The 17,221-nt window shown below is 36.1% G+C and overlaps 1 protein-coding gene across 1 annotated transcript in view; it reads left to right on the top strand.

Moving 5' to 3' along the window:
• The window catches only part of PCM1 (pericentriolar material 1), a 39,992-nt gene extending 23,172 nt beyond the window's left edge, over positions 1 to 16,820 (top strand). The window contains exons 22-40 of the mRNA XM_066316923.1: positions 816 to 999; positions 1,696 to 2,051; positions 2,644 to 2,802; positions 3,588 to 3,644; positions 4,808 to 4,980; positions 5,061 to 5,189; positions 5,754 to 5,874; positions 6,166 to 6,303; positions 6,537 to 6,670; positions 7,758 to 7,892; positions 8,426 to 8,623; positions 10,814 to 10,873; positions 12,060 to 12,198; positions 12,874 to 13,019; positions 13,922 to 13,997; positions 14,960 to 15,213; positions 15,423 to 15,515; positions 15,634 to 15,757; positions 16,486 to 16,820. Coding sequence (XP_066173020.1) covers positions 816 to 999; positions 1,696 to 2,051; positions 2,644 to 2,802; positions 3,588 to 3,644; positions 4,808 to 4,980; positions 5,061 to 5,189; positions 5,754 to 5,874; positions 6,166 to 6,303; positions 6,537 to 6,670; positions 7,758 to 7,892; positions 8,426 to 8,623; positions 10,814 to 10,873; positions 12,060 to 12,198; positions 12,874 to 13,019; positions 13,922 to 13,997; positions 14,960 to 15,213; positions 15,423 to 15,515; positions 15,634 to 15,757; positions 16,486 to 16,511 — 2,702 coding nt within the window. The 3' untranslated portion in view covers positions 16,512 to 16,820. The remainder of the gene's footprint in view (positions 1 to 815; positions 1,000 to 1,695; positions 2,052 to 2,643; positions 2,803 to 3,587; positions 3,645 to 4,807; positions 4,981 to 5,060; positions 5,190 to 5,753; positions 5,875 to 6,165; positions 6,304 to 6,536; positions 6,671 to 7,757; positions 7,893 to 8,425; positions 8,624 to 10,813; positions 10,874 to 12,059; positions 12,199 to 12,873; positions 13,020 to 13,921; positions 13,998 to 14,959; positions 15,214 to 15,422; positions 15,516 to 15,633; positions 15,758 to 16,485) is intronic.
• The last annotated feature ends 401 nt before the right edge of the window (positions 16,821 to 17,221 follow it).

Raw genomic sequence — 17,221 nt, 5'->3', positions numbered from 1 at the left:
GTGTTCTAAGTGAACCATGTTGGTAATTATTTCTGGTTTTCTTAGAACTTCAGACACTCATGTTTGTTATAAATGCCTGTAAATGGAGCATGTTAACCAATTTTTATTCCCATCAGAGTTATACAGTAACTGTTGACTTGGATACAGTATTCCTAATATCTTTTTCTAATCTCCTTTTGCTGTTGAATTTGGAGGAAGAGAGTGTAGGTATTTTACTGTATAATTCCAGGTAAACAAAACTATCTTAATATATTGCAGTCTTATTAGGAAATCAGGAAATAGGCATAGGCCTAGATTAGAACTTTAAAATTGGAAAGTTTTTTTCTGCTCGAGAACATTTTTAAAATGACATGGAACCTGCCCAAAAGAATACTTACATTGAGTTTGCCACTTCCATAAAGATTCTGATGTTAAAATTGTTATGAATCTATGACTTTAGTTCTATAAGTACTTGAACCATTGGAATTGTCAATTTGAAGGTGGTTGAATTACTGATAAGGTCTTCAGGCAGACAGAATTCTGCCTTTTTTTGGCATTGTTATTTTCACTTTCACTTTAAGGAGCTCTTTACTGGAGTTTCTTGAAGGACCTTCATCTCCACTGATGGAATTGTGGTGTCCAGTGGTGTTAGAAACCTGCACTGAAGATAAATTCTGATTGTTTGCAGTGCTTTCAGGATGAGAACAGTTCATGCTTACTTCCCCAGTGTATTTTTGCTTCATAATTTCATGCTGCCACACAGTGTGTCTCAAATTTGAATTTTACTGCCCAAATAAATGAGGTAGGATCTTCTGACTCTCTTGTTGACTTTGTAGGTATTAACTGTAATCCAGTGTTCCCGACTGGTTTTGGAGATCTTGCACATAACACTTCTCCACACAGCAGTGAGCAGCAGGAGCAACAGCATCCTCTAGATCATAATACTTCTGGGAAAACTGAGTATATGGCATTCCCCAAACCCTTTGAAAGCAGTTCCTCTAATGGAGCAGAAAAACAAAGGTATTTAATGTCAAAGTTCAGTTCTCCTTTCATAATTTCTTCTCCCTTTTCTTGGGGCTTGTAGGGATTCATCATTCATTAAGGAAATTTATTGTCACAAAATTACAATATGAGCTGTACTTTTGTAACTTCTAGTTTAATATTTTTCATTTCTTCAGTAATGTTCTGCTTTTCTATATATTAATGTATCATTTAATGAACATTTTAAAATCAGATGCAGTCTCTGAGTGGTTTTGTAACTTTCTGTAAGTGGAGGAAGGTTTCGTTTTTATTGTTTTGAAACTGAGTTGTTTGAATAACTACAATTGTACTACAATGTACAATAAACTACAATGTTTGAATAACTACAGGATGTAATTCCAGTGAATGGTTAATTTTTGTGCTACTGTAGATTGTACTGAATCTTGCTTTAAGAAACATTTTAACCTATAGTAAGTGCTATTTGAGCACAGCAGTAGTTGCATAAATATATTCATGTTGAAACCAGTGATAGATGGGAAGTTCTGTTATCTATTTGGAAGAGTTCTCTGGAATTACTTATTTTTCAATAATTTTTTATTTGATGTCTGAGTACCAAGGGCAGATAATTTGCATTACAGATAAACTGTTTTCCTGGTAATAATACATGACTTTTCTATCTGAGACATTAGATTTTGGTATGCTGAGGCTGGTCTGTGGGTCTTTTTTTCCTGACAGAAGGAATCATAGACAGAATGAAGAGGAGATGGAGAAAAGATCAACTTGGCTTGATGATAGCCAAGAGATGAAAAAAGACGACCAGTCTGCACTGAAAGCAGGTTTTGCAGTTTCACTACAAAACGTTGCTTCTCATAAAAATCAGTGTGATATGAGCCGGAGAAGAGAGTTTGATGAAGAGTCTCTGGAGAGTTTCAGTAGCATGCCTGACCCCATAGACCCAACCACTGTGACAAAGACATTTAGAGCTAGAAAAGCATCGGCACAAGCAAGCCTGGCATCAAAAGATAAAACGCCCAAATCAAAGAATAAGAGGAAGAGTTCTTCTCAGCTAAAAGGCAGAATTAAAAATACTGGTAGGTTGTAAAGTCATCTGGGATGCTGTGGCAAATTTGCCTTGGATTATAATCATTACATTCCAGAGGGTTTACTCTCCACAAATGAAAATTTAGTATTTGTTACTGTCCTATAACAATGATTTATTATTTAAAATTTATTATTTGTTACTCTCCTACAACAATGAAAATAAGTTATTGAAATGACTTAATTTTATATAATACAACTGGATAAGGCTTTTTCGGATTTCAGTAAATAGAAAATAAGTAACCAATTGAGATTCTGTGATGTAAGAGAATCATGGATGCAGATATGTGCAGATTTGGAATAACAAGGAGAATCTTTTTCATTGTCTTCGTGTTCAAACTAGATTATTTGCTGAAAAATATGCTTCATTAGAATTCTGAGAAGAGAGGCACAGTACTAAATATTATATTACTATTGGGGTTGGTGAGGATTTAGTGTGGCTTCAGGGTACAGTGGAAGATTTTAGTCTAGGAAACATCATTAGTATTTTGCATCTTTAAGAGTGCCTTTGAACAAATTTTTTAAAGTAATAGAACTTTTTGTAAGCTGTTTCTTTATTTCTTCCTTTCCATATCCTCCCATTAGGTTATGAAAGTGCAAGTGCTTCTAGTGTGTGTGAACCCTGCAGGAACAATAAAAGCAGACACACTGATGACGTGGTTCATGCAAAGGTGTTCAGCAAAAGGAATCAGGAACAATTGGAAAAAATAATTAAATACAGTAGATCTACAGAAATGTCCTCAGGTACTCTTTTCTAAATGTCTATTATTTTGTCAGCTTCAGTGAGTAAGGGACATTAGTTCCTAATGTGTTATTTAAATGCAGTGCATTTTGACAAGAAGGCAGGACTCTATATTTAGCATGTGGATTTTGCATTTTAATTTCTAAGGATGCTGTAAATGTGAATTTGTAAAAAGTTGGATAGTAATTGCCTTTGGGTGTTTTCTGTATATTAAGTACTTGATTAAAGTAATTTAGAAACCTGTTACAGTACAACAAGCAAAAATGTAGCCAATCTCACCCATTTCTTGGTGATTTTATGGAGAGTAACTGCAAGACTGATTAAACTTTGCGTAGTGTTTAAACTACATCCTGTACTGCATACATGTCTTCTTCTTCTTCATGCTTAAATGAGCTCCATCAACCATCATTCAACTTCAGTCTTATAACATCACATAAACCCTTACATTTTTGCCATCTGCACTGCTTTCCTTGTACCTAGATCATACAGATTTTCTCCTGTGCCTTTTTTGGTTCTGCCAGTATTTCTGTTTCGTTTGAGAGACGCAGAAATTTTAGTGTCGTAGCACAATGTAAAGCTTTTTGCCAGTGTAGCCGTGTCCACACCAAAAGCTGTTTATTAGTGCCCATAATAAATTCCACTGCTCAAGTTCTCATTCTCACAATAAGCAGCTTTGATGTGGTTTGGGTAACCGAGCAGTCTTCCTGCTGCTGTTTTGTATAGACCCTGTCTTTATTTCTGGTGCGCGTTTTTGTGTTTATCACTGTCTATCCCCACTTTCCTACAGCGCATGCTAGGAGAATTCTGCAGCAGTCTAACAGAAATGCATGCATTGAAGCGCCAGGTAATGCATTCACTGCTTAGCTTCAACGATATCCTGTTACTTTTTTTTTTTTCTTACCTTTGGTTCTGTAACTCACTGTTTAGCAGATGTTCAAGATTAATGCTATTGCAGCAGCTTCTCTGTAACCAAGACAAGCGAAGCGTGTAACTTGCTTGAAATGCAGTGTTACAAACTGCTTTGAGTTACAGTTGAGGAGAACATGGTTACCGTGTTCTTGATCAGTAACGGATACAAATAGAAAATACAGAGGTAGATACCACGTCAAAAAATTAATTTCAGTAGGCATTTTTAGTGTGTTTAAAAGCTGCTATTACATATTCGTAGTGGGGGAGGGATGCAATTTGTAGTAGCTTTTCAAAGATTGAAAAAGCTTGCCCGCGCTTAAAAAATTGATGAACTTATTATTTGTAGATAATCAAATTGCACAGTAATGTTTTCTGTATTGCTAATAACTTCATTAACTTGACTACTAACAATTAAACATCTGTTAAACTGAGTTTTCCAAATTTAACTGTGTTTCCATTCAGCACTTTCCAATAATGTATGTAGTAATTTGATTGTTGTGATGAAAGGATAATCTTTAAATTTCGAGTGAATGGGAGATTTAGTAGGGAACACATTGTCTGCTCATGCATATGTAATAGGGTTTTAGGGTAGGAGTTTTTTTGTGAGCTTGGGAGTGATACTAGACATGTATGAGAATGTAGTATTTATGTTGGGAAAGGCTTTCTTGAGTTCAGCCTAAAGCTTTCTTAATGCTGCTTGTGTTGCAAAAGTGTGGACTGCTTGTGTTATATAAACTTGAGACCTTTCGCTGTCTTTCTTAAAACTCCATTTTCAGTGTTTAATACCTATTCTGAAAGCATCAGTGTGCTGTGTGTAATACTCTCTTTTATGAAGTATACTTTCTAAAGGTATTGTTCAGAAATGTAAAGAAAACTATGATTTCTCTATATTGCATTTCATATATTAAAGATTGCATAAGGGATAATCTAAGAATGCTTGCCCTTCAGGAAATTAATAAGCTTTATGAAAGCAGCTGTTAGGGAATCTGCAATTTGAGACATAATTTGTATACCTGTAACTTGCATACCTGATAGGCAGTTGTCTGTTAAATGGATGCCTGTCAAGGACTTGACAAGTTCCTTTATTTTTTTCTACAGAAACTGGTAGTGATCTTTCTATGTTTGAAGCTTTGCGAGACACAATTTATTCTGAAGTGGCAACTCTTATTTCTCAAAATGAGTCTCGTCCCCACTTTCTTATTGAACTTTTCCATGAGCTTCAACTGCTAAATACAGATTATCTGAGGCAAAGGGCTCTATATGCTTTACAGGTATGCACAGAATTTTTGATTTTCTATATGAATCAAGCAAACCTTAGGTCTTTTTTTACAGCGCAGATTATCTTTTCCAGGATATAGTGACCAGACATTTATCTGAGAAAAATGAAAAAGGGAAATGTGCAAAATCGCTGAATTCTGCAACATGGGTGGCATCAAACTCAGAACTCACTCCTAGTGAAAGCCTTGCCTCTACAGATGATGTAAGTTTTCAAATTCAGAAGCTACTGACAGCTTTTCCTGTATTTCTGCTCACATGTGTTTGCCTACTGAAATATACTAGAGACTGAATTTTGTTAAAATTAGTATCGACTTCCACAGACTTTTCTAAGCAGCTAGTGGCAAGGGAATCAATGCAAAAGTGATAAAATATGGTGGGATTCTCAGTGCTGCAAATGAGTGATGTGTCAGGGATGAATGCAACGTGGAAAGGGATGTAGATTGGAAACTGATATATTCAGAAAGAGCCAAAGCCCTCTTCTGTGTAAGGTCAGGGCAAGTACTGTTCACATGATTCTCCAAACATTTTTGCTTTTTTGTATTTGACAACCACTTATACCTCTGTAGAGAAAAACCTCATGTTTTGTACTTGAAGCAAGCGTGGTAGATTGACCTGATGGATTTATATCCTGAAGGTAGGGTTGTTCTCCAGTCAGGCAGTCTGGTGACAAATTCTCATACCACAGCAAGTCACTGGAAAAAGCTGCAGGCTTGTTAGAGGGTATGGTGTGTTCCTTCTTTGTATTCAGCTGTCTGCTATGTTTTAGGAAACTTTTGGCAAGAACTTTTCTGCAGAAGCCTGTCAAGATCGTGAACGGCCTGATGCAGACAACGGGAGTACTTTGTCTACTTCTTCAAATTTTGAACCCTTTGCCACTGATGACCTTGGTGAGGATGATGTGACTTAGTGTTATTCCCTCCCTCCTGCAATGCCTGCAATTGTCTGCACTTTAATACACCGTTACTTTATTTTTAGTGTGTAATCACGTTTTGTTATGCAAAGCATAATTAAGTTATCTAATTGTGAAACACTGAGTTTATCAAAGTGTGTAATAAAATAACTAGTTTTATGTAGATTTCAAAACTTGGGGCCTTAAAGTCGCTTTTATCATTGTTTATTTGTCTATCAATTGAAAGCTTTTTTATTTAGATTAAAAAGTGTTTTTATTCTAAATATAGGCAACACAGTGATTCACTTAGATAAAGCTTTGTCTTGGATGAGGGAATATGAGCGTATGAAAGTTGAAGCTGAAAGTACCCTTGGCTCTGAGGGCTGCTGTAGTAATTTTCAGGGTGCTTCTACTGCTAAATTAGAAGGTATGCATATATACATATATTTTGCTTAGCTTTAGAAATAATAACTGTCAAGCTAAATTTCTTTCTTCTTTATTTGTACTGAAAACTTAGCAAAGTTTGAAAGAACATTTAAAGAAAATAAGATTTATTTTTTAAAATGGAAAAGAAGTTTTTGAAAGTGGTATTTCTTTAGTAGCAATACTGGATGTACTAAATTTACTGCTTTTCAATTTTATTTTTTTTATTAACACGAGGTGTGGGTACTGGTGAATGTCAGTCTGTGCCACAGCCGGGTGACGTTTCTGCAGTTCCATGTCCTCGTATAGACACTCAGCAGCTTGACCGGCAGATTAAAGCCATTATGAAAGAGGTCATTCCCTTTCTGAAGGTAAGGGGGCTTTATAATCTGCTGGGAGTTAGAAGAATAACAAAAAGCACTCGTATAATTGCACAGAAGAATGTTATTTAAAATCTAAAGCTTGCCTCTTAGAAACAGGTGCCAATGAATGTGTTCAGTTGCAGACTCTGCTGAAGATGAAGAAAAAATTAGATGTTCCCACAGAAAGATTCTTTGTAGTTTTTACTAGGAGAAATAAATGGTGATGGTTCTAGATTTCATAGGGCAGGTGGACTTGACATCAAAAAGAATACAGGTTGCTTGCTTCGGAGCTGGCAAAATTCAATATTGGAATGTTTGAGAATGTTCTGAGATATTTGGTGCCTTTTAGCAGACAGAACTGAGTTCACTAATTAAAACTGTTACATATGCAGTAATAGGGTATTTTAGAAGAATACCTCTAAATAGTTGATTTTTAGCATTATTTTCTCCTGTTTACAATCACTTTAAAAGTTGTTGAGAGCTTTTTGACTTCTGTGATTACAGAGAAGAAATGTTATTCTTTAAAGGAGAAGTAATCACAGTTCCTCCTTTGCAAGATTGGAGAGCAGAGAAGATTGAGTTTTAAGATGCTTCAGGCATCTCCCTGTTCCCTTTTTTAGTATGCACAGTGTATAAACTTAGATTTGACTAATAAGGTATTTGGATGATGCAAAGTTTAAAAACTGTATATTGTTGACATGCCAGAGTCAGTGCCTGAAGTCTTGTTTTTTTTATTTGCAATTTTAAGGCTGTGGTGTAACAGTAGATATCTTAATAGATACTTTAATACACTTGTGTACACTAAATATGTGTACACAGCTACAATATATGAGGCTTCTTAGTTTGGCCAAACATTTATTTATAAGATGCCAAGTACTCCTGTACTGGAAAACTGAGATAAATCTTTATATCTTGTGGCCAATCAATCATTCATGAAGTATGGTGTTTGTGAGGTTGATAAGGACTTTTTTGTGGTGTGCTGTTCCTTCAGTGGACAGGTGGGTTTTTTTTTTATAAACTAATTTCTATATTTGGGTTGCTGGCTTTTATTTCTCTTTTGATGTGGTAACAAAGCTCATTCTGTGATATTTGTTAGGAACACATGGATGAAGTGTGCTCCTCTCAATTACTGACGGCAGTGAGACGTATGGTCTTGACTCTTACGCAACAAAACGATGAAAGTAAAGAATTTGTGAAGTTCTTTCATAAGCAGCTTGGCAGTATACTTCAGGTTAGTAGTTTTTCAGTGCTGTTTTGCAACGCCAAGTTGGCTAATGAGCAGCAGATAAATCAGCTTCTCTGAAGTTGTATTTTACACCTTGAATGGTGCTGCTGTCCTCAATCTTTGATATGGTGATGAGGTATTACCTTTGTCCCTAAACTAATGTTTTACTGCACACAGAACATCTTTTCTGTCACAGCCAGGTAGTGAGAGGTCTCTCTCTGGCCTGTGGCTGTCTTCAAGTAGAGCTCCAGTGATGCTTTTCATGGACATCTTGTGTAAATTCTTGAAAATCTGTAGTTTGCACTTTCTCATTATTATTTTTTTTCTACCAGCTTGGAGTTTAAGTCATGAGCATATTGAATTCTGTGTTGTGTGACTAGAAATTCCGTGTAAAATCTGTTTAAGACACTAAAACTTTTTTTAGAAATATGAGCTAATGTATACATAACTGATTTTGAGTTACTGGAAATATGAAAACTACTTAGTCTTCAAAGCTTGAAAGCCTGTTTCAGAAACTGAAGAATTATTTCTCTTCACAGGATTCACTGGCGAAATTTGCTGGTAGAAAATTAAAAGATTGTGGAGAGGATCTTCTTGTGGAGATCTCTGAAGTGTTATTCAATGAATTAGCCTTTTTTAAACTCATGCAAGACTTGGACAACAACAGTATTTCTGTAAAGCAGAGATGTAAACGAAAAGTAGAAACTACTGAAGGAGTGCAGTCTTATGCTAAAGAGGTTTGTTTTATTTTATTTTTGAAAAAAAGTAGCTTTTTTGAGATTGTATTTCTTGACTAGTTCGATTACCTTATTTTATACCTCATATATGTTTATTTATTTATTCTACCTGTGCTGTGGAATCACAGTATTGCTTGTGTAGGAGTGTGAGCTGGTTTCCTCAGTAAGGACAAGTCCTGTGTTACAGATATCTCATTGTATAGACTTAGTTCTTAGTTCAGAGGAAATGTTCTAATGGTTATTTGTGAACACAGGAAGGAATAAACAAGTGTTGTAATAGTTTTAACACCGGGGGCCATTGAGTGGTTTCACCCCAGCAGGCAGCTGAGCCACTCACAGCTGCTCAGTCCCCTCTGTGGGATGGGGAGACAGTCAGAAGGGTAAATGGAAAAAGCTCCTGGGTTGAGATGAGGACACTTGCATCAGCAGAGCAAAACAAGGACCTCATTCACCACTTCCCATAGGCAGGTGTTCAGCCACCTCTTGCAGAGGTTCCAGCACGTGTAAAGGTGATTTGGGAAGTCAAACAGCATCACTTTGGATCTCCCTCCCTTTCTCTTTGCCCAGCTGTATATGCTGGTGCCATGTGGTGTAGAACATCCCCTGGGTTAGTGAGGAACATCTTCCCTGGCTGTGTCCTCTCCCAGGAGCTGTGGACTGTGAGACCTCTTGCTTTTGGGGTGGGGTGAGGAGCAGAAAAGGTCCTGACTCTACGGAATGCTGCTTGGTGGTAATGAAAAGATCCCTGTGCTATCAGCCCTGTGTTCAGCACAGATTGAAAACAGCCCCATTACTATCTACTGTGAAGAGGTTTTACTCTATCCCTGTGCCAGGGCAAAGTTATGCACAGTCCCTCTACACCCAGCTAAGTATTTTGACACACTCGAGGTCCCAGTTCATTCTCTCTTTAGTTTGCCTGCTGGTCTCCTTGCTGTAGCTTAGTAAAGCATCTGGAGTAAATCCTCTGGAGTTGTCATGTTGACATACGCAGAAAAAAATCAGTTTCTGGAATTGCTGTGTAAAATCTGTATAAACTTTTCAGAAATATTTGAGAGTGTAGGACATATTCTTGCTCTAAAAAGCAAGCTTTGACTAGGTTTCACACCATTTACATTATTCGTTTTAGTATTGCTTTTAATTGGAACATAGCTGCTTTTTTTTTAAAGTTACACAATTTGTTCACAAAACAAACAATAAACCAGATCATGTATTCATGATTTCAGTATCTTTTCAGTTTTCTTCTAGAAACACAAATACCGAAGCAAACCCTTAATTCATTTTTAAATGTCATCAGAAGATACTTTTTGATTCTCTTATGAAGTCCTACAAGTATTTTTAGATGTACCACCAACAATATTTCAGCATAATTTAGATATACCAATAGCATGGCTGGTATGAAGGACACTGTGGAGGGCCTTGTAAAGAGCCCAAAGGAACACTCTGAATCCAGAAAGATTTATACATGACTTCCTATTTTATCTGAAGTTGCCTGTTGGGCCTTTGTTACATAAGGAGCTGGTTTGTACCTGCTGTGAGAAAGCATGGAGCCAGCTTAGCTTCAGCATTTCTTCTCTCCTGGAAGACAGAATTGGGGTTAAGAGCAATGTTTGCCTCATTGCTGTGGCAGGGGTTCAGGTTCAACAAAGCCAGAGATGAGCCAGAAGTGGTAGGTCCTGGTTACTTTGTACAGACCTGCACAATTATCTCTCTCTGGTTTTTCTCAGCCCTCAGCTCTGGAATCCTGATGCAGACTATTTGGTCTTGCTCAGTTTGCTGCCTCTCTCGAGTCCAGTAAAGTAACTGCTGAAAACACAGCTCTGTGTTGATCAGAGTTAAATCATGAAGTGGTTTGGGTTGGAAAGGAGCTTAAAGATCCCCTAGTTTCAACCCCCTGGCATGGTGTATCTAATTCTGTATGCTGGATATGATTCAACCACAGACTGTGGGATTAGCCCAATATAAACATAATTGTTTAAATAAGAAGGGTTAGCACAGATTATTTCAATGCTTAGCAACTCTGAAATTTTGAAGACCATCTGTGTGTACAAAAGTAACTGTGGCTTCTTGCTGTTTTGAGATAACAATTCTTAGTAAGATTAGCATTTCAGCCTGGCTTTCATGAAGCCATAGTTTGATTCAGTATTTCCAAGTTATTTCAGTAGAACTGAAGACATTCTGTGTTTCTTCTAGGCAAAAAAAGGTCTCCAGGTGGATGTTTGTTCTTCTGTTGAAGATGTCGATGAGGACAAAGTATGTGTATGCCTTTCAACTCTCTTTATTCCTCAGATAATTTCAAAGGTCACTTAGTCTTAATGTTGTTGTCATAGAATCAAGTATCTCTAAGCAGCCCATTTTCCAGCCTTTAGAAATTTATTAATCTCCTTTCTGTCATTTTCAGTGATTGATTTTATCAAAGTAACGAAGTAAATTATAATTTCCATTTCTAAGGACCACTTAACTATTCTTAGCAGTTTACATTTCCTTTTGTAATGGTACGAAATAAGTTGATTTACTTTCCATCTTGATGAGAAGATAGATGTTGTGAACTGGGACACATGATATTTGAGGTTTCAGAGTCCAAGCCTGGCTGTGCTCAGAGTGTGAAATGCTAGTGCTCAGAATTTGTCTCTGTTCTTTTTAAGTTTCTTTTGAAAATCACTGATACCGTTGGGGAAATCTGTATGAAGTTTTAAATGGTCTGCTGCAATGTTTGGCTTTCTCCAGCCAAGGGAATGACACAAATATATACACCAAGTAGAATGTGAACTGCTTTCCTAAATGGGCATAGGTGTAGGAGTGGAGTCAGTGCTTTCTTCTAGGGCTTAGAGTTTCTGTCACCCTGCTTTGGAGGTAAAAGTAGAAAGATGTACATCACTGGGTGTGGTTGCTGTAGTGTAGAAGAGTCCTTTCAAGATTTAGAACCAAACTCAGGGCTTTATTGAGGTTCATACAGGAAGAGCAGAATTTTCTCATTCAGCATATTTTGCAAATTATTCAGCTGAGAGACTGATGAGAAGATAGTGCTAAAGAAATAAGAAGCTGCAGTTAGGAATATTTTTACCCCTCATTTAGGGGGAGCAGGGAAGTTGTTGGAAGGTAATGATGCAAGTGTGTGTTTTCTTGATAATTACAAATCTAATTTACAGGATTTTTTTTAACCTAGCATGCTGATCAGTGTGAACCTTTTCAGATAATGACATACTCAGTAGTTAGGAGGTCCTTGAAAGCTGTGTCTGAGCAGTGCCATGATCTCTTCAGGAGGTTCTGATGCTCTCTTTTAGGAGTATTGTTCTGCTGTATTCAAGGCCCCTAAAGATTACTTTAACAGATTTTTAGTAGGTAATTTTTAACTTTTGAGAAACAGCTCCTTTATGCAGAAACCTTAGTGCAATTTCTAGACAAACATGAAATTACACAGTATTCCATGTTTTCCTAGGACAAGGATGAGACTGAAACTGCTAAACAAGTACCAGACTCAGCAGTTTGTGCTGGTAATGGAGTGCCTGAAAACACCAGATCTGATGCATCTGATCAAGAGGAAGATGAGGAAAGTGAAAGTGGTCCAGTGGCAATAAGTAAGGCATTTTTACATAGTTCAGTATTCTGTGCTTCCACTATAGTTTTGACCAGTTAATTTTACAACAGGATTTGCATGAAGTAGTGCTGTGTAACACCTTCTCTCACAGATTTTATAGTTAGTCCTTTTCAGTGAAGGTTTTGCAGTTTGTATTTCCTAGTGTTATGTCAAGGGTTAAATATTCCAATTAGAGGAGCTGATTTTTTTCATAATCAGTAGATCTGTAAAAATATATTAGAAACAGATTCATTAAGTTAAATATCCTGTCTCAGCTTAACTCAGTTTCCCAGCCTTTAGCCTGAATGATGTGAAGGCTGTGCAAATTTCATACATTTTTCATTTAAATAATGTGGCTTTTTAAAATGTGCTTTTACTTTTAAGTAAAATTTGAATATTTTTCTTTTGTCCTGTTTTTTGTCTTACACCAAGACTGGCTTGGATTCCTTTACCATTTACATTTTTTGCACCAACTTGTTTAATAACTTTGACATGTCACACCAACATAGGGGTGTTTGTTCATAATATAGCTGATGTGAAACATACAGATCTTTGAAAGTTAAGTCATTACTGTATCTTAATCTTAAAGAATGTTTTGAAGTAAAACATTCATTCCATTAAATTTCCCAAGAGGATGTGGCAATTCACAGGTCAATTTACATTGATTTGCTTTTAGGTTTATCAAAAGCAGAAACCCAGGCTCTAACTAACTATGGCAGTGGAGAAGATGAGAATGAAGATGAAGAAATAGAATTTGAGGAAGGACCTGTTGATGTGCAAACATCATTACAAGCCAGCAGTGAAACAACTGAAAATGAGCAGGTACCATCAAAATTGTAAAAGCAGAACAAACCTGTGCACAGCTTTTCAGTACATTTATATGGACCTCGTTTTTTCTTGTTGCACTGTTTTTTGTACTATTGAAAGAATAATACAATAAACTGTATGATACCAGTAGCTGCCACATGCAAAATGTATCATTCCTCACTTGAGTTTATTACAGCTGATGCCAGAGGGGATAGATGGACAGAGACAAAACTGATGTTGACATCTGCTATGAGAGGAAAAAATGTTAAGCTGCAAGTGATAAGTTCAACTTCAAAATAAAGCATAATTGTAAACCTTTAAGTAGTTTTTTTCTCTGTGTTTGCTGAGATTAAGTTCTAATTGGGAGTAATTCACTCTGGTATTCTGTCATGTTTTTGGTTTGTCTTTCCTCCCTTCTGTGATAATTATTTCTGGAACAATGGTGAGGTGTTATTGGGTGTGATTGTCACTTCACTGTTAGTTTTCCTAAAAACATTTAAATATGTATGACCCGGTTTTGGAGAATAGTCAGTTCTTTACATATTAAATAAGACTGACAATCTGTTGAAACTTTGGTTAGATCAGCAGGTACTTATATTCGGCAAGGATATAATTGAAACATTTTACTTTAAAGGCTAAAACAGTAGATCTTTTTAAGTGGAACCAAAGAGTTTGCCTGGGAAGTACTGTAGCAAAAAGAAAACATTCAGATAAAACATGCCTCTCAGTGTTGATGGTTTTGTGTAAACTGTTGCTGACTAGGTGGCAAATAGGAACTTGCTGTCTTTATTTCAAACTAGTGAAAAGACAAACTCATGGAGCAAATTGCAGTGTGTTTCTAGTTAGTAAATTTGCCAATAAGCTATAAGGCTGATCAGTAGAATTTTGTTCTAACTCATTTATACCTTCCCCAATAGACTTCAAACCAAGAATTGAGCAAGGCAAAAAGCAGTGAGATGTTGGCCTCAGAACAAGAATCTGTTAATGTTAAAGGTAAGCCCTGCATGCAGTGATTGAGACACTGACAGTTCCACATGAGCTTGCATATGGTGAGAATTGTCTTGGATAATGAGATAGGTGTAATTAGGAGAAAGATGATCAGATTTACCATCTTTTTCATGGAACTGTATCAGTTGTCTGGTTTTACCTGTGTTGATATTGACACAATAAACCTTTTAAGGAGGAAACATGGAAAAATCTTACTTAAGTAGATGTGGTTTTTATGCTTGACATGAGCAAGAATTTTAGCTGATTGTTGCAGCTCTTGGGACACAACTGTATCAGAATAAATGTGTTATAGTGTTTTATTGTTTAGATTTGTCTTGTACTTGTTTTTTCTGCTACTACCATTATTACTATTATTATTATTGAAATTACTTTATATTTTAGAGGTTTTTTTTCTGTGAGTAATGTTGTAACTGATTAAGAGCAATGAAATGATTTTCCATCAGAAGAAGCGTTACTGGGTTGTATGACTGTTATTTCTAGTGTAACTGTTGTTACTACCACCTTCCCTGTGTTTTTCTGTTGCAAACACTACTTTTGTTCTTGGCCTTTTTTTGTAGACTAAAAATCAATATTAGAGTGGCAAAATATTAAGGAATTTACTGTTCTGTATTGTATCCCCTCATACCTAGAATAAATACTTCATAGTAGGTCACTTAGATCTGGAAGTTGTTTTTTGTGGTTTTTTTAAGAACTTTATAGAGTCAGAAGTACTCAAGTCACATACTCTGCTGTGATAAATTGCTTGTGCTTAAGTGTGTAAGGGTACAAGTAACTGATGTTTTACTTCAGTCAGCTTTGTGTTGGTCAGAGAGACTATAATTCACTTTCATTGCTCAGCTGTAGCTTTGCATCATAATTTTTAAAAGAATAATAATAGTCTGGCATTTTTGTATGTTCTGAGTATTTTACTGTCTCTGCCTAGTTAAAATGTAATTCTGTGGTTTTAGGTGACCAAGATGTGGCTACAGTTGTGCCTCATTACCTCAGTGTCGTGGAGAACACATCAGCTTTAACAGTCAATACCCCGGAGTCCTTTGTAACAGCCACTGTGAAAACAGAGGGATCCAGCTCATCTTTAGCAGTGACTGAAACTCAAACCCCAGATGCCACGTGTGCAGAGAACAAATCTGGTGGAGGAAGCTCTGAAAGCTCCATGGCTGGCAGCCCTGATACAGAGTCACCTGTGCTAGTGAATGAATATGTGTGTATAATTCAGTTTAGATACATTCAAGAGAAAGGATAAGCTTTTTTTCTGTTTTATTTTTATTTCTGGCTTGCAGTCTTGTGTAGTTTCCTTCTGCAGATTTAATATGCATGTTGGGTTTTTTTTTTTTTTTATGTACTTTATTAGTTTTGCAGTGAAAAGAAAACAAAATAACGTTTCTGAAATACCACAATTTATATTAACAGGAACCTGGTTCTGGAAATGTAAGTCAAAAATCTGATGAGGACGACTTTGTGAAAGTTGAAGACTTGCCCCTCAAACTTGCTGTGTATTCAGAGGTATTTTGCTATTATTATGGGATTGTTGTTTAGAAGTGCATACCCTATATGTCTGTGTTACCCAGGCAGCACTGAGAATTATCCAGGATTTTGAGATTTGCTTTTTTTTGTTACAAAGGCAGATTTAATGAAGAAAATGGAAGCAGAGGCCCAAACCAAGAGTTTGTCTGATGAATTACTGGATGGAAGTGGAGCTCAGGATCAAGAATTAGTAGGAGATGCCCAAACGTTGAAAGAACCTGGTAATTATTTTCTATATTCTGCACACATACTGGGAAAACACTCTGGAATGCTAGAATTTAAATAATGCTGATTGAAGCTAGCAGTTACTGCAATGCTGTAGAAATACTGGGGTTTGTTATTATTCATTTGAAAATGTTGTATTGATATGAAGAGATTTTATCTTGCTATCCATCTCACTTCTATATTCTTTTTGAGATTCTGTGGCTGATAAAGTCATAAAAATTAACATACTTAATGTGCATGTCACAACGTAATGATTTTGAAACTTATTCAAATGGAACAGTATTTTTGTTTCTTGTTACACAAGCTTGGGTTTAATGATACTGTAAATGATAATTGCTGTTATCTGGTATAATAGCACTTAGTATAATTTCGTGACAGACTGCTCAGTGTTTTTGTGATAGAAACATTCAAGAGATTTTCAGAATAGTAAAACATCTCCTCGGGGGGAAGAAATTATTTTTTCATATAAAGGATACCATGTGGTAAGAAAAAGTTCCAGTGTGTATGACAGCAATAAAATTTTTCACTTTCGTGACATTTTTTTAATGCAGATACAAAGCTTAATGATAATGCAGGTCAGAGAAAATGTTTTTATTTTCTATACTATTGTGACAAAATTACAGTATCAAAGACTTCTATTTCATTGTTAGACTCGTAATTCTCCAGTGGAGTGTACAGTAATGCATTGTAGATGAAAGGCAATGATTTTATTCTTATTTTACAGAAACTTTTGGAGCTCAAAATGCATAAGAATAACTCGAAGATGTCTGCATTTATATAAACTCTATGTATACAGATGCATATGGAAGATCAGCACTAATTTCCCAGAATTCTGGAAGTGTATAAAAATGTAAAATTTTTAACACGCTGCCTCTTAGGATAGGTATGTGATCTTCTGCCTGTGGCAGTTTAAACAGCTGGAACTGAATCCACTTCTATTCAGTTTTGCTGCACTGTTCTTTTTCTGTCTTAATTTTTTATTTTTTATTGTGACTTGTTTGGTAACTTTAAAACTGTTCAAAATGGTAGTTTTAAATAAAGTTTGGACTTGTCTGTAAATTTTCTCTTTGGAAAAATTTTCTTTGCCTTACAAACTGGTATGCTGAGTTCATTGCCAGAAGTTAATTGACTTGTCATGCTTGAAGCAATTTGCTCTTCTCTTAAAAGAAACACTGCTAATTTTCCTGGGACAAGAAATTCTCTGCGTTTCTTGCATCTTCTCAAAATACAAGGTATAGACACAGTACATACCTACACGTTGTCTTTATAGCCTAGAGTATAACTTGTTTGTAACAAAAAAAGTTCCTGTTCACAGCCTGTGGCCTGTGATAGAATTCCACTTTATCTGAGATGAAGCTGAATACCCCAGGTTTGTAGTTAACTGCAGAAACCAGCTGTATTTTTCTGCATTTGCTGAATCCTTTTGCTGTTCAAAGGATTAAACATGTCTGAAAATGTTA

The sequence above is a fragment of the Sylvia atricapilla genome, chromosome 4 (assembly GCF_009819655.1).
Source record: "Sylvia atricapilla isolate bSylAtr1 chromosome 4, bSylAtr1.pri, whole genome shotgun sequence".
NCBI classification, from domain to species: domain Eukaryota; kingdom Metazoa; phylum Chordata; class Aves; order Passeriformes; family Sylviidae; genus Sylvia; species Sylvia atricapilla.
Note: the sequence above shows the minus strand (reverse complement) of the source record. Positions and strands in the feature narration are given on the sequence as shown.